The sequence below is a fragment of the Scleropages formosus genome, chromosome 10 (genome assembly GCF_900964775.1).
Source record: "Scleropages formosus chromosome 10, fSclFor1.1, whole genome shotgun sequence".
In the NCBI taxonomy this organism is placed as follows: Eukaryota; Metazoa; Chordata; class Actinopteri; order Osteoglossiformes; family Osteoglossidae; genus Scleropages; species Scleropages formosus.
Genome location: NC_041815.1, coordinates 7,048,969 through 7,072,790, shown reverse-complemented (window position 1 = coordinate 7,072,790; position 23,822 = coordinate 7,048,969). Strand labels below are relative to the sequence as shown.

At 39.5% G+C, this 23,822-nt stretch overlaps 1 protein-coding gene across 1 annotated transcript in view; it reads right to left on the bottom strand.

Moving 5' to 3' along the window:
- The window catches only part of LOC108941182 (F-box only protein 40-like), a 28,718-nt gene extending 5,096 nt beyond the window's left edge, over nt 1–23,622 (bottom strand). The window contains exon 1 of the mRNA XM_018763818.2: nt 23,538–23,622. Within this exon, the coding sequence (XP_018619334.2) occupies nt 23,538–23,622 (85 nt within the window). The remainder of the gene's footprint in view (nt 1–23,537) is intronic.
- Between the last annotated feature and the right edge of the window lie 200 nt (nt 23,623–23,822).

Genomic DNA, 23,822 nt, shown 5'->3' with positions numbered 1-23,822 from the left:
AGAGTGCAGAACTCTTCTCATTTTTCAACATGGTTTGTGACTTGATACAAGATGCGATTTTCTTATAAAAGTGCAATTACTAAAGTGTTCGTTAGAGGGAGCCAGAAAAAAAGATTCCGGCTATGACACTCAACCGTCGCGCACAGTGCCCTCGTATGTTCATCCATTGCAATGACACATTCTCACACCCAAACCGCGACGTTTTTTTGTTCACGGACATCTGAATTTTACAGTGCAATTGGATGTCTACCATTAAAATGCAAAGATTAATCAATTAAAATTCTTCCTGGATGTTAACCGAACAACAGCCGACCATTAACAGCTCTGTTTAACAGATTTCTTAGAAAAAAACCTGATGCAAAAATCTAATCCAATTAGATGTCTCTTAACCCTATGGCGGGTGGGGCTGGAGCTGCTTATAGTCGGGGACTAACAGTCATTAACAGTGTTCCACAGCTAATGAAACAATTACCCTCCGCTTAACACTTGCTTCCGAATTGAAATGCAAAAAATATGGTCGCAGAGAATTGTAATTGCTGATAATGTTCTGGCCTATGAGCAATACGGAACGTGTTTGATCCAAAGCAGCAGCGTGAAGAGCTGCAGCCAAGCACAGTGACACAGCCTACCTAATGGCAGGAAATTTACATTTACATTTAGGGCTACATTCACATTTATTTATTTAGCAGAAGCTTTTCACCAGAGAGACTTTCAATGAACTCTATGTAGTGCTATTAGCCCACACACCTTATTCACCACGGTGACTTACACTGCTAGATACACTACTTACACTGGTTCACTCACCCATACATCAGTGGAACACACTCTCTCTGTCACTCACACACTACAGGAAACCTGAACAGCATGTCTTTGGGCTGTGGGAGGAAACCAGAGCACCCACAGCAAACCCACGCAGACATGGGGAGCACATGCAAAGTCCACACAGACTGAGCAGAGATTGAACCCATGTCCTCTCTCACCACCCAGGTTCTGGGTGACAGTAACGCTACTTGCTGTGCCACCGTGCTGCCCCAAAATTAATTCACATGCAACATACAGTATGATGCTGTTCAGTTACACACACACATAAAATAGCTTTGATGCGATGGTTTTGCTCACGGAAGGGCAGCAACAAACATATTTCTTTGAACAGATGAATCATATTTTGTGTGTCTGTAATGTGAAGTAGTCAAGTAAATGCAATGTAGTCTCCATTGACAGAAATTGTGGTGTGAGTTTTGTGAAATAGAATCACTTACTGTGCCTGAAAGGGGGGAAGAAAGCAGCCCATGTGCTGTATGAGTCCTCAGCTTGTCAATGTGCTGCATGTCCTTCCCAGCACCTTAAAATAGGCATGGAGGCACAAAGGGTCACGTAGTCACAGACAGACACCATTCCAATGACGGGTGGGTAAACGCGTCGACTGCAAACGATTATGCATCGTATTTTTGCTAAATAAACAAACGGATTGTGCATAAGTGAGATTTTTTTTTTTCAGGGTTTCGGGGTAGTGTGGCATTTAGGGCTGTTGCGTTAATATAATGTAAAGCAATGTAAATGGACATAGTTTTAAGAAAAAATACCCAGGCATATTAATTGGATGATGTCACTGGAAGGACCTTAACATTGTATACGGCTTTGGAGAAAAGCATCAGCTAAATGAATACGGATAAATGTTACTTCATGGTTGCTGGCTTGAGTCCCCCTCCAGCTGAGAAAGGCACTTACCCCGAACTAATACCCTATGAATACCCTGTTGTATAAATGGGCTTAATGATTCTAAAATTTCAGGTCAGCAGAAGTGGTTTTTTTACACTATCTCAAGGTCCTTTGAAGACCTGTGGAACCTTCACATGACTGGAACTTTGCCTCTTCTGGGTCTCTGAGCTCCGATCAATAGGTGGCAGTATTAATCTTCCCAAACCTTTTAAAGAGCAATTGGAAAAGATACCCGCTACTGCATGGATCACACTAAAGAGAATGAATAGTTGGTGTTACACAATATCCAGCTGCTAAATACTTTCAGACATCGATGATTTGTGTGAAAAGCAACCTTGGTCACGATCACCTGTTTACTCCTTTATAGTGCAACGTACATCTCATAGAGAATACAATTTGTGCATTACATTAGGAGAAAGAGACATAGCTGCAGATGTGTGATTCTTAGGTACGGTCAGTTTCCTTCACCTTATGCACGTATGTTCATCACACAAGTAGCTGCATAAAGCTTCACCAGAATTTCGCCGATTCCTAATCACCTTCCTAGTTATTTTTTTTTTTTCGAGATACATATAAACATCACGCTACATTGCAGGAGTGGTTCTGTAAAGGAATGATCTGAGCATGATCATGAACAGGTATACGTTACGGGCATGAACATTTATACCTTACATGAGCTACAATATTGAAATACAGCTAATTATAGTTTGTGATATTAAATCACTTTTTTTGCTGTGTACTTTTTTGACTATAATGTCTTCTCTAAAGTTTTACATGCATGTAATGTGCATATTGTAGTATCAGTGAAGCTCTGATCAGATGTGTTTTCGTCATTTGTACCCAAACACATCTCTGTCTGAACTGCAGTACAGATATCCAGCCAGTGCTTCTTTTTGACACTCTTGTTTGTCAAAGTCTGCAGAATTATCTCTGCCACCGTTGATGCTGATGTTTATATCTGCCATAGTTGATGACTAGCGGAGTGAGTTTGCAGTCTATCAATTCTTTTGAGGATCATCCATTACCGCAGTCAGTTGTTGGGGTCGTGGCACAGTGGAAGGACAGTCTATGGATCACAACTGCTCAAAATTAATTTATTTATATAGCTAATGCCTGGAATTTAAATGTTTTCTGTGCTTTTGCTTTCCACCAACATGCCGCTGCACATCACAGAGAATGTGCACTTAAAACAAAGCAAAGCTGTTGCTGATGGCCACATTTTACATCCTCATACAACTGCGGCAAGGCTCTCCAGCTTATAATTACAGCACTGTTGTAAGTACACTGCAACCAGGACGCGTCTCATCCTGAGAACGGACTGAATTATTATAAATTATCTCTCCATATTCCATTAACTGAACAGCTGGTGTTTCTTGCCGTCTATATTTCAATGTACATCACACATTGAGATGAACCCTTAAAGCCGTAGCACTTGCAGCTGGGATTGATGTACATCACTAGTGTACTTAAACTGCAGAGAACATAATTATCAGTTCAGATTGACAGTATCTTATACACCAGCAAAATGAGCCAGTCTAGTGCTCTGAACTTAATGGCTTGGTTAAGTGACGACTTCTGTAAAGGTGGTAGTGGGTGACATGGTCTAGGTCAAGTGTAAAGCACCCTGCGCCACAGGCTAACAATTGGTTCCCCCCAACCTCAGAACACCTGCAGAATCCTCCTGAGCCCTGTGCTTAGTGAATGTGACCTAGTTAATCTGTTCTAGCCAGGTCTGCAGATGTTTATGGTCATATAAATATAGTTCTGCGACAACCTCTATGCACCAAGATTCTGCTTTTAATTTTAAAAAGTAATTAAAACCATCTTACAACCATGTCTTTACTGCTATTACAACTTAATTAGGGTGGGGATTTTATGGGTTCCCTTTAGGGCAAAGAACTGTCATTAATTTTCAAATTAATATAGAAGGCAGCGAAGCAGGACAGAATCTTGCAAATTGTAAATGAGTTATTAAAGTGCAGCGGTTTGAACAAAAGGTCTGTGTAATAACAATTGCAAGGTATATCCATTGCCAGGAGAGAACTGCCAACAAAACTTTGCTAAAGCATTGTTGCATCAGGAAGGCAGAAAGTTTTGATTTCTAGAGGATTATCTTCAAAAATGCACATTGCAAAATTGGCCAAATAGGTTGGAGGGATATGAAGATGTGCTGCAAAAAAAAAAATACTTGCCTTTTTTAGCTCAAAAGTGTCAGCTAAATTAATAGATTTAATGTAGGTGACACTTTTCTGCAGAAGTGACTTACAATGTTAATCTACCTAGAACTGTTTATACAGCTGGGTAATTTTACTGGAGAAATCAAGGGTAAGTACCTTGGTGAAGGGTACTACTGTCAGAGGTGGGATTCACACCTACAACCTGTGGGTTTGAAGGCAGCAGCTGAAACCACTATACTAGCAGATCTCCCCACATATTACATGAATCATAGGGGTTATTTGCCTGCTGGGAAATTCATTTTTTATTTTTTTCACCACAAATTGTTAACTGCTCTGGAGAAAAGTCTATCTTAAAAAAAAAAAAAATGTGAATGCAATGTAACATTTTAATATACGAATTTCAAGGCAGCATGAGACAGATAAGTTTTGAAAAGACCAGATTAGTTTGAGCCTCAACTGCAGCCGCATGAATCACAAATTGAAACATTATTTATAGTGGCAAAGGGAACAATTTTTGAATCATAACAGAATATGACAATTAAGGAAATTTCTCATTGGAAACGTCCGCAGTAGTCAAATGCCAAAACCCAGAGGGAAGGAGGGATAGATGGGTGCTTAATAGAATAATTACTAAAACACAAAAAAACTTTAGATTTTCTCCAAATTTAGTCAATACCTTTTCACCAATCTCAATCTCAAAAAAGAGAGCAGTGAACTCCAAAAATCTGTGCTCTCATTTACCACATGTATCCAAGGCCAATACCAATAATCAAACAATTGGAGTAACGAACTCAAAACCTGACGTCCTGAGCAGTGTAAAAAAAATGGAAAAGTCTGACCAGAGTCATTTGTTTTCTTGCCTTTAAATTGTTAAATCAGTGCAGGCATTCAAAGTTTGCCTTCAATTCATAATGCCAAATGTTAAACACTATGTTGAACACCTTTCACGGCTTCCCCGGTCACTACATGGTTTAACATTTAACCTAGCTTATGGAATGCAGAGTAGATTTCCAACTTCATCCTCCAAACAACTGCAAGCTTTGAGGAATGTAACAGTATACAGTACAACCCTCACAACTACAAGCTAAATAACAGCATTCCGAAGGGGAATGAAGGTAATGAGCAGTTGCATCCCTTATTATTCACTCGAAACATACACTGTATGCAGTTCAGTGTTTACAATACTGTATCTAACCCTCTGTATTAATTTGTAAACTATTAATAGCTTGAAATAACAATTTGACTTTAGAAGACATATCAGCAGTATCCATATCACAGACATTGATGGACTACTTTAGGGAAAAGGTGTGTGAGCTCCATCTATATCAAAACCATCTGATAGCATCCCATAACTCTACTTTGTAGGAAGACATGTCGACTGTGATGAGAGACTGCCGATACCGAGATAAGATATCCTTCCTATTCCCTTGATTTGACGAGCAGCGGGCTTCCGTTCCTTTGGGTTTTTCAAAGCTGTGAAAGAGGTGCTGAGTGACAGTTACGCGCTTTAGAAGGATGATGGAAAATCAGAATTCCACTAAAAACTCCGGAATATTTCTAATGACAGTAGGTGTGGATGGAGTCTCTGAAATTTTGAGCTAAACGCTGCAATCTATTGGCAGCTATCAGGTTTCATTCAGGAAGCCCTCTGTGTGCGACTCTATGTGTGTGTGTGCATGTGTGCGCTTAAAGAGGCTAACTGTAAATTGAGTAATGCACCATTATGAAAGGCCTAAAACAATTTACTCTTTACACTCTGTGGTCAAAGCTGTAATGATCTCCACCTGTGAACACTGTCAGAACTTATTTGTAAAAGTATCCCTCACAACTATTGATTTCCATATTAAAACAACCCAAAAATGTGGCACAACAGTCACAAGCTGCCAAGAGTGAGAATGGGAGACAACAGGAGAAAAAAAAAAAAAAAAAAAAAACTACATGTTTGTGCAGGTAGGTGTATCCAAGTACGTGAGCTTTATTTACACTGGTGCCCGTCCTGTAAAGAAAATATACGGAGTGACTGAGAAGAAGGAATTGGATCAGGCAAAGTCTGCTCTCACCGATATTCGAGGCTCCGTGGGGTTTGCCTTAACTTTTCCTCTTCTATTGGTTATTCTGATTGTTGAAATGGTTCCTGCTGGGCCTCCTACTGCTCTGGACAGGGAGCCACTGTGGCGGCAGTCTGGCAACGTGAAATTGATACGGGACAGAGCGTAACCAGCGGCTGGCAGAGCCAGTAGAAAAGGGATCATTTGCAAACACATTAAAGCAGCCCATATTTGTAAAAATTATTTTAAAGTGATTAAGCATTGACTGTTTGAAATGTGTTTAAGTCTAAATCACTGAGTATGTTTTAAAATATAAGTTCAATTGAACTGAGTTGCACATCTTTTTGGAGAAAAGAGCCTGCCGACCGAGAAAATGTAAATGTAAATTGTTGTTGGCTGGGGGACGTGGTTAAACGAGATTCTTCAGACAAGTATTGCCTGCCTTTAACATTTCTTAAAATTCCTGTGTCAAAAATTTGATCCCATGGCCAAGCTGTGGAAGAATGAAGAGATGATGCGCAATGTATGAAACGGGGCGAAAATGTCATACAGAAACCATGATAGAAGTCGTTTAGGCCACCGAGGCTCAGTTTCAATGTGATGTGTGTCTGGAGGTGTTGTGAGGAAGGACGATAAGCATCGGCCAGCCCTCGGGGGCACAGGGATCCCAAGGGATCGACCCCACGCAGTGAGCTTGAGCTGCTTAAGGAATATATTTTAAAAGCTTTCTCTATTTCTCCGTCTCCACATTGTGCCTTTGCTGTGTAGGGAAGAAAGAAAGAAAGAAAGAAAGAAAGAAAGAAAGAAAGAAAGAAAAATCCTTGTCAGATTTGATTCATTGTTCGGTTAATGGATTTGCATGCCACCCCAAAAAAAAAAAATGTACCATATGGTTTTCTGCCATCCAAAGATGTGTGATTTAATTAAAGATTTCGTTTGATTTGTTTTTAGTTCCTTTAGTTCTGACAATGCGGTGCTTTTCCAAAGCCTTTGAAAAACATCCTTTCGTTGTGAATATAAATCAGCGTCTAGTAAATGTTTGTCTGTGTGTCTGATTGTTTTGTATAGTGCCATCGCCGGACCTCTGGTAGGTAACTGCACCCTCGTCGCTGTCAGATGCCATGACTCGTTTTGCCGACATGTCAGCAGGACAGAAATTAAACCGGACAGTTATAATTCACCTGAGTAGTGTCCAGTAATGTGATATTGATTACTTTTAATTGCAACCGGTTTGATTTACCATCTTTGTTAGCACAAATGTTAACTAGGGTTTCGGCTGTGATGTTTCACAGGATTGCCTACAAGGCTGTCCCGCTCATTTCGCTCTGTCATCACCTTCACCTCATTGGACCATCGGACGGTTCTCACCTGGTTCGGCTCCTTAACTGACTCACCTTGTCCCTCCAGCATCACCTCCTGCTGGTTTTATGGAATTGTTTAAGTCAAAGGACCGGAACTGCACTTCTGCTCGGAAAAAAAAAAAAAAGGTTTTTTTTTTTTGTGAGGAAACCTTTCAGTGGAGAGTGAATTTAATTTCCTGCTAAGAAATTAAAGTAATGCAGCTGGAGAAGCGAGACAAAGCAAAAACCACGTTAGCAGCAGTAAGAGTACGTTTTTTTTTTCCTTCTGAAGTACAATATTCATAGTTCACTGACACATTTTTTAATATGTGAAATGGTCTGAGATGTTTCATTTGAAATACAGTTCAAATAATTCTTCCTTGGAATATCCTCTATGTATGATATGTACTTTACATACTATATGAGTTCATATGATCAAACATTTTGGAGAAAGAGCAGGTTAAATCCCTGCAAAGAATTCGACATCTGTTTCAGAGTTCTATTTTGTCAGCTTTCTTATTTAGAGAAAATATCTGATTTCCAGGGCCGTGTTGAATTATGTCTGGAACTTCTTCATCTTTTGGATATCTCAGTATAAATGGCAACCGATGAATTTGGCAACAGAGGCTGATAAAATTAAATGAAAACGCTCATTGAAATTCTTAACACAGAAATGAGAAATTCAATCATGGCCTCTGTGAGGACCTTAGAAAATGTCAGTCCTGGCCTTCAAGAAGCTGATCGCAGAAACCTTAGAAGAAAAAACGAATATAAAGATGTTTACTTCCCAGTTGAACATAACATGTCATGTCACGGGAAGAGTTTTAATTATCAAATGAATATTTTTTTTCTTGTGGATTGCAAACAGGTTACAGTAGACAAAAAGAGTCAAAAGCAGAGTCGTTCCAGATGGTCAAAATACTGCAGCTTGCCTTTCTCTCAGTAGTTTAATTGGTCAAAACAAATTACTATACAGACATGCTATTAAAGCAAACTGATTATCCTGAAAGTGATTGGAATATATTTAAGAAATGAATTCCAGTCCCAAAGCATCTTTCTTTGCCTTTTAATTAGCGGATAGATGCTGCATTCGTTTAAAAAAAAAAAAAAAAAACACATTTAAATGGCAAAGCCCTAAACATCAGCCACTTGTTCATTTGTGCGACCTCTTTCCAAATTCTTGTTTTTTTTTTTTTTCTCATGCGAGTGTAATAAGGTGAAGCAATACACCTGATCATCTTTTATTTATACTTCATTAATACATCCTCTGTTTGTGTTTCCTCCGCTGTAATGTATTCAGACTACTTTCCCTCGACTGAAGAGGGGTAATTTGGCACACACAGCAAGGTGGCTCGTGGGGTGGGGTGGGTTGGGGTGGAGGTGGAGGTGTTGCAGTAGCAGACGGACGTCCAGGTAGGAGACACATCGTGTGCAGCATGAGAACTCTTGGCACATTAGCATGGAAGCGATGTATATATGTCTGCTATGAACACACACACGCACACGCACACACACACACACACACTCAGGTGCTTGCTGATGCTTTGCTCAAGGAGCTATAAATGGCTAAATGATAAGAACACATACAGACACACTTACCTATTGCACAGTGGCTATTTACCGAATGAAAGGGTTAGCGGAAGTTTAAGATAACTGGGAATTGTTCAGTCTGAAATAATTTTCTCCTTCCCCTTTGTTTGGTTCCTCTCAGCCACATCTTCTTCAGATATGGGCTCCTTGTCAGAATTTAACACTTTTGCATCTCAAGTAATGCCATATTGTTCACAGTTTTTTCCTTCCAAAGCAAGGACGTCACACGGTCCATACACAATGCTTAGTAAGTTGGCAATGCTAAAGAAGAAGAAACAATGCTTGTCTCTAATGTAAAATATTATATGCATGTATATTTAGGCACACAGCTGGCCCTGATGTAGTGTCTTTGACCAAACCATTTCAATTGCACAACAGAAATGGGCAGCAGGTGGCGTAGTGGCTGGAAGTGCTGCCTCCGGCTCGAAGAGGCAGTACAAGCTGAAATCCCACCTCCTGCTGTGGTACCCTTGACTGAGATCTTTACCCTGCCAGTTAAATGAATAAATGTAAATATAAACATAAGTAAAATGCACTGGAATAAAACTGTCAACGAAGCAATCAAATGGCACCACTTTGAATCCGGCAAAACAACTCTCTTGTATTTCATTGTGCTTTTGGCAAGGCTGTGCTTTTAGTGTTTTGTGGAATTCATTTTATTTATTTATTTTTTTATTTATAGTCTTTGAAGGCAGTTATATGAGGACAGGCCTTGCAGGATACAGCCCAAGCTGTGTCTCAGTAAGCTGCACTGTCATTCCATCCTGAAAGGCCTGAGTCGTCCTGAAGGTGTGCTGCTGAGCCTCTCCCCCTTTACCATCACCGACAGTTACCCTTGAACTGGTAACATCCCTCCACCGCGTGTCTGTCTCATGTGCTTTTAGCAGCAAACGCTGGAGGTCTTTGTCCCTGCACTGTGGCAAGCTGCCACACCACCCGGGGGTGAATTACTGCCACCTCCTCTCACCCTGGCTCCATTAGACCCCATGAAGGGAAGAGTCTTCGCTGGGGGGCTTCCACTCTGTGATGCGTGCTGAAGAACATGGCATGGGGCCGGGCTAGTGCTGTGCCCACAGTGGCAGTATGAGATGCTCGCACTGGGGATCTGAACTGATGCCAACACACAACTTGGGTTTGAGTGAGAGGAGACCCAGCTTAGATTCATCAGGCTTGCCAAATGTGAAGAGAAATCCAGATAATCACCATCATCATCATCATCATCATCACCATCATCATGCAGATGATGCAAAGGAAAAAAAAGAAATGATCTGATTCCTTTTCATTCCTAATCATTGCTTTTCTTAACTCTTGCAGTTTTAACGGGCTGCTGTTCTTTTTATGTTTGGGATTCTAATCAGAATACATTAATATATTTGAGGAGCTCTTGAATTTTATTGAAATACTTATGGAAAAACACATTGATATTGGTAAGAAAATGAAGCGCCTACACTTATTCCCTACATTTTTTCATATTAGAAAAGCCATTAGTCAGTTTTAATGGCTGTGGCTGTCACTGTGACCAGAGTGGTCGAGGAGCGTGCTCTGCAATCATGTCTGTGTGAAAGTAATCAAGTGAGGGTGTCAGGAGTCCAGGACCCTGTCTCTTGTGGGCCCTCTGCTGTTTACATATCTGCAGACGGACCAGGCCCTCATCACCCCACCTGGGATAAATCTGAAAACAGGCTGCTGCAGGCGCCATCGATCGCCACAGTGATATAGAACACCTTGCTCCTGCACCACTCCAGTTACACACACATGCCTGCTAGATCCATCTGGCGCTCATCTGGAGCCCATACTGTAACAGGATACCACAAAATACATGTATCTGGATGAGTTCAGCGTGGTAAACACCACAAGTGGCATCACCTGGAGGTTTAGTTTCATTCTTTCTTTGTAGAAGGAAGCTTGGGCATACAGATATAACAAAGATGCCGCTTCTCGTCTGTCACGGTCGCGGTTGACTTTGGTCCATTTTACTCTTTTTAATTTATGGAAAACAAATTCTACTGAAATGGATTTCTGCAAATGTTTTACGCCACAGGGAAATGGTTATCTGAACTGGAACAACAATAAATTGTGTTTTAAAGGCACACTCTGAGGTTGCAGTCTAATCAGAAGCTGGACACAAGTGACGTGAGAACCCACAACAGGCTTCTGAAGCCGAATGAGGAGTTATACAATCTGACCCGTTGTGAATTGGTTTAAGACATCTGTACAAGACAAAAGCGCTGCAGTCTGATATACCGAGTTCGCTCATCCCCCTGTTAAATTGATTCATGAATTCAATAAGCAGGGCAAAAGTGTCAGGTGCGAGCGCAGAGCATGGCGACATCCATCAAAGAGCTTGGAGGCAGAGCGAGCTACCACCGCCTGCTGCTCACCACACTCAACTGCTTAACCCTGTATCCTTCTCCCGAAAACTCCATGCAAACATCCCCATCTGAACCTTAACGACAACAGGTCATGAAGCAATTTAATATGGGAATAATGGGATTTAAAAAGTTATATTGTAGCTACGGGGGGGGGCGCAGTGGGTTGGACCGCAGTCCTGCTCTCCGGTGGGTCTGGGGTTCGAGTCCCGCTTGGGGTGCCTTGCGACGGACTGGCGTCCCGTCCTGGGTGTGTCCCCTCCCCCTCTGGCCTTACGCCCTGTGTTGCCGGGTAGGCTCCGGTTCCCCCGTGACCCCGTATGGGACAAGCGGTTCTGAAAATGTGTGTGTGTGTGTATTGTAGCTACCATCATTCTAAACTTTTTTTTTTTTTTAAAAAAATAGATTTTATTTATTAGTTTCATCAACTGATTTTTCCAGAACAACTAATAACAATACACTTTTTTTTTTTTTAAGCATTTGTACAGCTAGGCAATTTTTAGAGACGCAATTCAGGGCAAGTCCCTTACTCAAGAATGCTACAGCAAGGAGATGGTTTGAAACTCTCAATTGTAAGGTGATGGCTCCAACCACTTTGTCACCTTCCTTTTCTTTTAGTAAATTACTGTCCAATTAATAATAATTAAAAAAAAACATTAAACTTTGATATACTTTTTTTTTTTTTTTTTACTGTCGACATTTCACACACAGTGCAAAACCAGTGGACTGGTATAACAGCATTGTAATTAGGGAAAGGGCTTCCGTCAGTGGGTAATTTTTCCAGCCTTCCATGTATAGCAACACTATATAATTTTTTTTTTTCCTTTCACACCCCAATGAAAACACTAGACATCAATTTTCAGTATCTGTTGCTATTGCTAAGACTGTAGGGAGCAGAAACGGCGTAACAGGATAAATATAAAAAAACCATGTCTTCTGCTGCACCATTGCTCAACGGGCGTGATGTTCGTCCTAGTGTATACACTGTATGGCTTTAAATCCAGCACCATCACTCACTTTAACGAACCCTCGTCGCAAAGGAGAACGCAACAGTGACTTGGACATTAGAATGAGCGATGACTTCTTCAACTGTTCACCCAACTTATTAATACGTTCTCTCTGTCTACACAAATTACTCCTGTGCTGGCAGGGGGACTGTTAAGGAGACAATCCTCCAACCCCATTCCACCCCCCAACTCAATTTGGCCTCCAGTGATATATGACCATAAGCACAGTTTTGAGATGTTCATTGAATTGAACAAGCCAATTGTCTCTTACTGCAATATGCACTCAGCTCAAACAAGCACGTGCACACACACACACACACACGTGCGGGTACCCTCCAACATTTTGCATTGGTGTGTGTGTGCAATAAATAGCATCACAGCTACGAGAAAAACAAGGTCCATGCTGAACACCCTCCAGCCATTATCACAGCTCAACATATATGGCACAGTGGACTTGGCCTTTTTTGAGAGTGAAGCATTCACACTTTGATGTGAAGCAGTTAAAAGTGTAAAGTAAAGACGGGCATCAACGGGAGAAAGTTTCAACTATGAAAAAGAAAATGCTCAGAATAGACTTTAATTTATCAGGATTCCTTAGCATCGAATGACCCTTGATACCTGCAGCTATAAAACATGACACATTTTATCACCAATCGTGGACAGAAATGCAATTAGAGAAAGTGATATGGCATGTCAATCAATTTCTAAATGTAACTTTCATAAGTTCTTTTCTTGACATATTCCGTGTGTGTACCTGTGGCTTACTTTTACTGACATGTTTGAATTATTCTATGGGAAACACAAAGCTTCAGCAGACCTTAAAAGTTTAGATTTATTAATAAAAACCTGATTTAATATTCCTTATAGAAATATCAAATGTGTGCTACAACCTCAGCTGCGTTTGTTAAAATTATATAAATCTATCTGAATTTAATTATAGCAGAAATGTCAAGTACCTTTGATGAAAGATTAATTCTCTCCTCCAAGGGGATTTTATTTTACTTGCTTATTTTTTGTTGTCGATATTATCCTGTCTGCTGTACACTACAGAGAATACCCAGTGATCGAAATGTTTCTTTTTAGGATATGATTTAAAATTTGTTAGGTTTTATTTCAACACATATACTAATATTTTTCGCTCACATTCTTTGTGCACATCAGAAATATACTGTAAAATTCACCAGAGGCCAGAATTACCAGTCTGTAGAATGACTACTGAAGGTTGTTTTAAGTCTTGAAGCCATCTGGTTGTCCAGAAAAATAAATCATGTGTGTTAAAGTGACAGTTAAATAAGATCTTAAGCTGTGCTGGGTATTCAAGGTGAGCATTTCAGAAATTACCTTAGAAACTTTAACCACTTTAAATTAGGTTGAAGTATTATTTACTGATACTAGAATGCAACCCAAAAACAAAGTATCTTTATTTGCTGTCTTATGGTGTTCTTTATAAAGGCGGCTGTTGTGTAGACAATGTGCTCTACTTTTTCCGTGCTCAAGGGAGGTTTTTCTGCTCAGTCAGATTAAATGCTAATGACTCTGAAGCCAACACACCAGTAAAGTATGCACATGTTGTACATCTATAGATAATAAGTTTCAGTTGCACCTCATCCATACAACAATATTCATCAATGAAACTATGTTTTTGAAAAGGAATGTGACAAGTCCTGGCATTAAACAGTGTGTCTTCCTTTAAATCCACAGACACACGCACTGGCTGAAACCGCTTGTCCCAAGCAGAGTCGCGGTGAACCAGAGCCCAACCCGGCAACACAGGGCGCAAAGCTAAAAGGGGGAGGGGACACACCCAGGACGGGAAGCCAGTCCGTCACAAGGCACCCCAAGCAGGACTCGAACCCCAGACCCGCCAGAGAGCTGCCAAAGCCACTGTGCCTCCTCCTCCTTTAAATACATCAAAGTTAATATTTTAAAGGATATAATGGTGGGTTATAAGTAAGATTCAGCAACAAAGAAATGGCAGCGTCAAATAAAAAGCCAGGTTTCTTAGCCATTTTTAATTTCTTTAAGAGGTCCATATAAGATCAGTTTGGAATGTATGGTTTTTCAGATCTGTTAGAAATCTGTCTTACTGTGCTGTTATAATATGCATCATACTTGAAATAATGTGTATTATGATTACTAATACTACTTGTTGCAGGACATAATGTATTTCTACACAACCCATTGTTAGGCACTCTGATGCAATAACACTGCTGTAATTTGAATGGCTTGCTCTTGAAAGCCATGCTCAAAAAGACAGTATCACATAACCCATTTAAACCCCTGCCTGTTAAAGCTGAGAAATGGGAATACTGAGTGGTATTTGAAGGTGTGTGTTCAGCGCTTTGCAACAAAATCAAAACAGCTTCTAGGTGCAAGGAAAAAAGCACTTTGTTAGGTGGCGCAGAAGCACAGCATGAAACAGCTCGTTCGCTCAGCTTCTCAAGCTCCATGGAGGACCTGTAAAAAGCCTGTGCTGTTCCAGAGCACTACTAGCTTTAGTAAACCCCCACTGCAGGTATACATGCTTGGAGACAACCAACTGGCCAACCTACCTAACAGTTATTGTAACTGACATGGTATAAAGGGCAGTCTGGAGTTCCTGAAAAAAGTGCCAGAGAGACCTCTAACGTTTGCTGATGATGCATCCCTCAAGAAACAGAAATTGACATATGGGGTTGATAGTGAAGAAGCTGAAAAGCAGATTAGCATCATGAACAACAGAATATTCTTTTTTTTCCTTCTAACATCAGCTGGACAAACATCAGTTTTCTACAGAACAGCCATCTACAGTGTCCCACATTTATTGCCAGGGTCAAGATAATTACCAAAAAGTAGTTCAGCCTCTAGTTTAGGCCAATCTAAGCCCATTGAAGTGGAGAGTTGTGACAGACATTTAACAGACTGCCGCTCTTCAGGGGATACACACCTCTGGGTTTGCCTGTTGGAATTTCTGACTGAAGTGGTGAAAAAAAAAAGTGAAAAAAAAAAACACGTGAAAGATGTAAAAGTGCTTTTCTTAACACATCCGTTTAGCAAAGTGAGATTGAGGAACCCATCCCAGCAGTGAAACAGAAAGCTCTGGGCTTTGACTTAACAGTAACAGGAGGTTCTGAAGGACAGGTTCTTAATAGTTGTGTCCCGTTCATATCCAGATCCTGGACTGATGACTAAATCGGCAGCGTGTTACTCTCAGAAGTCCAGATTTCTCTAGAAGGTTTCTTTTTTTTCCTCTAATCGGGCAACGACTCCTAACCCTTCTCTCGGTTAGGGAGAATAAATTGCCATGTGCACTGACATGAGGCCGAAATCTTTGCTCTGGCACTCGAAGCACAGGTCACGCAGACCAAGGAGACGTCCCTGAGATTTACTCACTCTCTCATAGGGCACGCCTCCAGATGCATGACCTCTTCGTAGGCAGCAGCCACTCTGGAGCTGTGTCCCCTCCACCCATACTACCTCCCCTCCCTGCGACACAGTCACGTGAAAGTCAGAGTGCAGAATGCGCCCCCAGAGACGAATGGCAGAAGTGGCCATGGGCATCCGTGGCTATTGTTTATGGTTTATCCGAGTGAGGCGCGGTTCTCCACTCTCGATCCTACCCTGGCCACATTTGTGTGCTCGAGTGTAAATATCTCTCGCACAAATGGGATACGACTGGAAGTGTCCCTTGGGTCACAGTCCTGTTCACGCTTGAGCAGCTGCAAGTGTCTGCGAGCCACGTTAAAAAAAAAAAAAATGCAGAAAAAAGAAAAAGGAAAAAAAAAAAAAAAAAACTGTGCACTCTGTCTGGGAACTGCTTCTTCCTCCGCACTGGAAAAGGCCCACAGCAATCTACAAGAAATGGGTGACGCTTGTTTGAAAAGCAGCCAGAGAGTAGCAAGAACTCTACATGAAAAAATCTAGAAGTAACAGAAAAAAAAAAAATCATTTGGGGATGAAGTAGACAGCTTGTGTGTTTCTTAAATCCTACTTTTTATAAGAAAAAATAATTGCAAATTATTTTAACTCAAAGCTTTTATAGTAATATTACAAATAAACACACAGTTCGGGATTTTAAGGAATGAAAAGATAATTGGCAATATTTAGGATGGATGGTATTACATAAAAGATGATCATTATCAACATCTGATGTGTTTTATTGTTATCAAAGATAAATCTTGAACATTAAATACTATATTGTATTTGTGGTAAGAGTAATTTGCAGTAGTTAAATTTTGCAGGGTTAATGTCAGAAGCACTAACTAATTTGCTATAATGAACCCATGCATAGTTTTAGTAATATAGATTTAGTTGCATAAATACATACATTGATTAGCTACATAGGCATAGTTAGAGAAAAAAATTCGGAGGATTTAGGATTTTATCAAATTAAACATCATTCACCATTTCAAGATTGATCGCAGTTTGTAATGATGCCTTAATTAGACACAGTGTTGACAAATTAGCAACATTTCTTGCTATATCCAGTAGTTTTTTTTTTCATAGTTTTTTGAAATATAACTACCACCAAAAAATTTAGCAAATGTATCTAAGAGAAAACGTAACAGTGATGATGACACGTTCACATTCCTGTCGAAGAGCAACCGCCATCATCTGGAGTTTGTCAGTACTTTGACATTCTTGGAACGTTAAAGTAATCACCTCTAATGATGTTGCCATGATGACTCAATAGAAACAAAACGTGTGATGTGCTGTCTGGACAAGAGCAGTTGGAAACCATATATCATCTGTTTGGTTTGTACACTATAGAGGGACACACAGCCTAAGCTTAGTCCTTCAGTAACCCCAGTATTAATGCCATACGAAAAGCAAGAGCTTCATTGTTTTTAACATGATAGTCTTCACTTGTAGAAAGTGGGAATAAAGGACCCTAGAGTTTTGATTTTGACACATGAGGGAACAGGACCTCCAAATCTGATTAACAAGTACGAAACTGATTGTGATAGTTAAGGAAAAGTACAATTTTCACCATAAGAGCTGCATGGAATTATATAGTGACAGATGCGTGATTTATTTTGGCGTGCATGCATTGGTGACAGCTTTGACTAACATGTCAGACTTATGTGAGAAACTGCTATGCTTATTTTGAATTGCATATGTGATTTTAAAATGATTTTAAATTTACTGTAACTGTAGAATAGTTTTTACATGAATTTGTGTGCTTAAGTGGTTTTAAACAGTCCTATTCTGTGTTATGAAACGTTAATGTAAATGCAAAATGATTTTTCTTGAACTTCCTTTAGCTTCCTTGGAGTGCAACATTAGCATCATTTTGAATTGCATTTGGGGGTTATGAATATCATCATATGCCTTTTGGATTGTGCAATGTCCCTGAGGTGTGGTCTACCTCTGCAGTCATTATCTACTATCTTTTCACAGCTCCAGACTGTAACAAAAACATGACAATCCAGTATTATTCTCAAAATCATTTTTTTAATTTACACAATCCACAGACTGAGTAGTCAAAATAACTGTATAAAGTATGACACAGTAACTCACACGTTCCACCATGCTTCCTGCAACACCTATTAGTAAAATAGCAAACGAAGAAATAAGATGTGCAGGGTATACATGGGAAAGGCCAAGTGTGAGACCCTGTTACTATAGGAAACTCATGACATAACATGACCTAAAATACGAATGGTCCATTAATTTTCCATTCAAATAATTAATGTTCTCATGCACAGAATAAATCATGCACCAGGGTACCCTGGAACGTAAGGAGAAAAGTAAAGATGGAATACTTAATAATAATAATAATAATAATAATAAGAAGAAGAAGAAGAAGAAGAAGAAGAAGAAGAAGAAGAAGAAGAATTTTGTTTGAGAGGTTAGAAAAATCAAAATCTTATTTAGAAATATATTTTTGTGTGTCTGCTGGAGTTCACCAGGAAACCATTTTTTCCTCAATTATGGAACATCTAGAGACAGACTCGGTCTCATATTCATTATAATCTCATTATTATCTCATCATTCACTGCTTCTCTTAAATGGGGCTTAAGTTTCTGATTGTCATGCATACAAAAAAGAATATAATAAAAGGCTGCAAAAGCTCTAAAAAGCATATACGTTTACAGATGCCAAACAACAATCACTTAGCAACTGTGAAACCTAGAAACTATCAATTAGCATAACCTCACCAGAATGTTTTGCAACAAAAAAAAGGTTTGGTTTGTAAACTGTGTAAAAATGCTGGTTCAAAATCGCCCTTTACCACAGAAATATATACTGCATGCTCAAAAGCCCCTGCAGCCTTACAGCCAAAAAGAGAGGGGCCTGAGGCCACGGCAATAGCTGACAGATGTGCTGACCTTCTCACGTCCACACTAACCTTTTCATATTTGCAGGCCCACTGCAATGCCTCCACCACCTACACGAGAGTGCTGAAGATCTGAACAAAGCTGACAGTGCCTTACCGCAGGTCTTTTCACGAACTCAGCTAAAGAAAAGATTCCTCAGAATTACACATTCTTAACATATCAAATAAGCATGCCAACTCGATCAGAACAAAGTTGCTAACTTTATCATTGAGGACCTGGATTTTCTTGCCCATGTGGATATTTCACATGTTATTTTTCTCCCAAAGGAATAAAAACACCTTCTTTAACGTTAAACATTAATTTGTCTTGTTGAACCTCTTCCTTCATGTAAATTACTAGAAATCTTTGAAGGACGAACAGATGCACATTGTGCACTGAAAATTACTGAACCAGGTCTAAATGTGCTAAATCAATTCAACGTCAAACATCCCTCACTCAATCTAAACAATAATCTCTCTCAATTACAGGTGAACAGGAAACAAAGAATAAAAATCTGTCAAAATCATTCAAATGTAATACTATTATACTGATACCCTTACAGTGACTATGCTATTACTTATTGATTTTAAAATATCAATTTCTTTTGCCTAAGAAAAGATTTGAACAAGAGTCAGGGGTTAAGATCTGAAGCACGATTCCCATCAGCACAATGTGTCAGGCAATACATTTATCTCAATAGATAGAGTAAACATGAATCTAGGCCTTATTCCCCTAGCATAACCACTCTAATCAGAGTGTAATGGATATGAATGGTAACAGTAAATATCAGCGATAGGGACAAATTATAGTGCTTTTGATAAAAACCCAATTTGCGAGTGTGACGAGGCTCTCCCTGAGATGTGGATTACAATTACCTTTGCTGCCCGAGGCTGTGAATTCCCATATTCTTTCTGTCCTTGTGCTTTTCGTTATGTGTCCTTGACTTCTTAGTGCTGTGTTGTCCTTTTCTTGATATGTTTTTTGACAGTACAAAGGTTGATCTCCTGCCAAGTTTTCGTTCAAAAGAAGAATGGTTCTGGATCTACTTCTGCGGGCAAAACCTTTTCCTCATTGTAAGATTCGCCCAACGAAATAGTGAGGTACATCAGATTTTGCATACCATTAATGCATCTTGCAGTCCCCAGAATTGTTGTGTTGTACCGCCTGATAACACTTCATTATATATGAAACAAAATTGCATAAGCTTTTCACTCCTCCCTGAGTCCACTATGATTTTCATTTCAGTTTATTTTTTTCTGTAATCTTGGCCAAAATAATTGAATTGTATTTAAAGATTACCATATTTTGGACTTCTGTGCTGGCCAGTACTGAATATTGAAATTATAGCATATAGTTATTATGTAATCTGTGGACTGCTTCTGATGAAGCCTTAAGAAAAAAAGTATAATGTATATTACAGGAAAATTATATGGTCTTTAAATCAATAACTTGATTAGTTTTTCTGAAAAACAAAATTGCTGCCAAAGTGCAAGGCTGTTTTTTCATATCCCTTTCAACATATTCAATACCTTCATTATTTGTCCTGTGTAAATGCATCTTTTCTTTCAAAGCCAGTGCATCGACAAGTTTGAGAAGTGCAACTTTATCCTGCAAAGTTGTCATGAAAGTGACGATCTCAATTAAAACAATCGACAAACAATGAGAGGCTACTGACATACAGATCCCTGGATTTGTACCAGTAATTCCTCCTCAGCATCCCCCGTTTATGTGAGAAATCGTCATCTCCCAGGTGGCTGAGCCCATTTATACTGAAATAATTAATTACCTGTCCACCCCTTAGTAACAACATCTCTACTCCATCTGCTACCTGAAATCTTTTGGGACTTTTTTACCCTTCAAAACAATTAGGACAGCAAGTCCAAAACATGCTTATCCTCTTATCACACCTATAGGTGTTCAGTGATAGATCTGTATCGGATTGACCGCATGTCGGCACTATAAAAAGAAGCTCAAATACTAGGTGTGCATTGCACAACGCTTGCACCTTTGCTCTGCATCCAACACATACAACTGTGACAGGGCTGCCAATAGGAAGAGAAAAAAGTCATTTCTTTCAACCCATTTCTACTGTTCCTTTACGCTTAACGGAGCTGAAATGGATAGTTCAGGAAGGTGGACTTTGTTGCATTTATGAGGACTCAAGGCAGCAGAGAAATTGGTTTCTCCCCTGTTGCCTAAGCACTTTTTCTCCTTCAGCCAGTACTCCTGGAGAGAGATGTCGTTCAGTTTGCTTCTGAACAGGAATGAGCTCCCCCTCCTCTCTTGCACTTGACACACCTCACAAAGATGTAATGTTGTCTGGTACATTCTTTGCATGACTGACGGCACGCATGAGAACACAATATTAATTTGTTTATGCAGTTCGAGTTATTACTTTCATAATATAATATAATCTCTCAAATAGGCTGCATCAAGTACAGTATATTTTATGTGTGTGTATTTTAAGTATGTGTTTAATTAACATTGCCAGTTTACTGGGTAATACTTAACAGAATTTTAAGTGGGAAACGGTATAGAGAAATGAAATATATAGTGAAATAATTTTAAATAATGTCAGTGAGAAGGTCTATTGAGTGCTATCATGTGCATGATCCTCAGTGCATCGAGTTTAGGGCTCCTGGAATGCAGATCATGCGACTCCTGGAGACTGCAAGTTGCAGAAGAAAACTTTAATAAAATCTAAGTGGCTGACATTTGTTTGTTTCTATAGAGAATGCTTTTATTTAAAGCACCATTGCAGTTTTATGGATTTACAAGTGGCTATTTTACTGAATTCAGGTTAAGTTCTTTACTTAACGCTACTGCAAAACACTCTTCTTGGGACATGATGACCCTTTGTTTGCAAAGTCTGCTCCATAATCTCTGTACTGATGCCATGAGTGTCACCACATACCCCAGAAGTTGATTGACCCCTATCTATCTATCTATCTATCTATCTATCTATCTATCTATCTATAACAGTCAGTAAATAAACAATCTCATCAACATTTAAAACGTAATGGCTATAGTTTAATTCCTCATTCCAAATCTAACCAAACCATGCTGAGAGGAGAAACTCCCCTTGAAAAGGAAAAGAAAAGTGCAGTTGTAGTGCAAGCTAAAATAATTTTTCTTACAAGAAAGGGCAGTTATGATTTTGACCTCCATGGCACATAATTTCAGGTCATGGGAGATAGTCAGAGAATTCTCCCCATTATGGTTGCAAAATGCAAATTATGTTGTCTGGTCTATTTTATTTAATTTTATATCTGTGACCCTTCCACCATATGCTTTGGAATCTGATGATGGTATCATATTGGAGAAAGAAAAGCAAGTCATTAAAATCTGGCACATTTTTTAGAGATACTATGTATTCTTAAAATATGTTCAGTGATGCCCTGCTCAATCACAAATACTATTTTCTGAATGCATAACAATAGGAAAGGAAAATCTGAGCCTTTCAGACACTTTGTTCTTGAACTAATTTTTTGCAGCTAAGGACATTCTGGGATGCCATTGTTGCCAGTGTACCCCCAGTGAGACCCTCCCCAACACCCACTGGCTTGTCACAGAGACTTGGTTTAGGATACAGAAATGACCGTTGACAGTTGGACTGATGACACAAGTGTGCAGCTTCTTCATGGCGGGAAGCTGAAAAGGCGTACTTTGAAAGACCCTTAATCACTGTGGGGTCTCATGTCAAGCTACAGCAAAACATGAGAAACATCGTATCGACTTCTACAAATTCAGTTCTTTTTTCCCCCAGCCTCTGTAGTAATCCTGTTTTGGTAACCTACTTTGTGAACGGTCTGTTATTTAAATTAAATTTGCGTTTGCAACAAAACCAGAAACAAACATATGCTTGCAGTACATTAGCATGATTTCTTTGGTCTCCCATGGTGAAACAGATATAACTCTGTGATCTCTCTTTTGTTTACAGTACTGTTGTAACTCCATTAACGTTAGAAAAGAGTCACCTTGGGAAAAAAAGGGCTGTAACAGTTGTAAATCATGTTTTATACTAAAGTTATACCTGTAAATAAAGCAAGAACTGCTGAAGGTTCTTCATCACATTTTGAAAAAGATCAGAAAAAAATCATAAAAACACTAAAGTCATCCTACATTCCCTCTAGCCGTCACATTGGCTAGTATGAACAGCAGAGCTTGGAGAATTGTGTCAAAATATAATCAAACACCCAATGACCTTTAATTTTAGCAAGTTAAATTTTTACAGTTATTTTTTCCTTGGGGAGGGGATTTTGCACCCCAGCAATCTTTACTAAATTTAAAGAAATGCATTGAAAGCACATATTGACTTGAATGAAAGTAATCTGAACTTGTAACCAGTATTCTGTCTCCTGTAATGTTTGTTACTGTACAGCTGACACACCGGTAATTTCTCCATTTCTCAAATTCAGTCTAAATTAACTACAACAGATTATACAGGTGAGTCACGTCAGTTTGAAATTATTGTAGTTGTTATTCCACTTGTGTTTTTAAGATGCACAAATATTGCAAGAAGCAATACCGAAAACTGATATCATACTCTACAACAGTAAAAATGTGAATCTATTCACAACTTTTTAAATACAAATACAGACTGACTATATGGAGCATGTTTTAATTGTCTGTATTACAGTATGATGACTTATTCCAACATTGCGTTGCGTTGCAGGTTAGTCGCCTGTTTCATTCAGGGAGGGTGTTAAACTTTTCTTGTTAAAATATTCTCACCTGACAGAGTTGGCCACCCTTAAAGATGCACATTGAGAAAGTTTCATTAATCCTGGAACATATTGGCAAGTGTACTATGATGTCAGCACAAATGCATAGCTTCTAATAATGAATTACCGAAATACAATATATTGAGCATGACAGGGGTAAATTAAATCCCTAACGCTTTCATGTTCTCTCAGCGCAGACTTCAATATGTGCCTGTCTACGTGCTCATCTTGCTGCAGCTGCATACTTCCAGACCACCCCCTCACCCCCATGGCCACTCTCAGTGGGGACCTTCTCGTCAACCCAGGATGCAAAGCAGCAAGTGATATCGATCCTGATAGCAGCGCTCATCAGGCCATAAAACTGCTGACTGGTGTCCTGCTATGCTACGTCCTGAATAATGCCAGTCATCATTATGTGTGTTTGCGAGAGTTAATGAATATGTAATTAAGAAGCTGCTGTGACTAATGTGTTGTAAACAGACATGCAGTATTGGCAAATGCAGCTATCGGGGTATGTTAAATTTAGTGTGCAGATTCAAAGATTCTTGG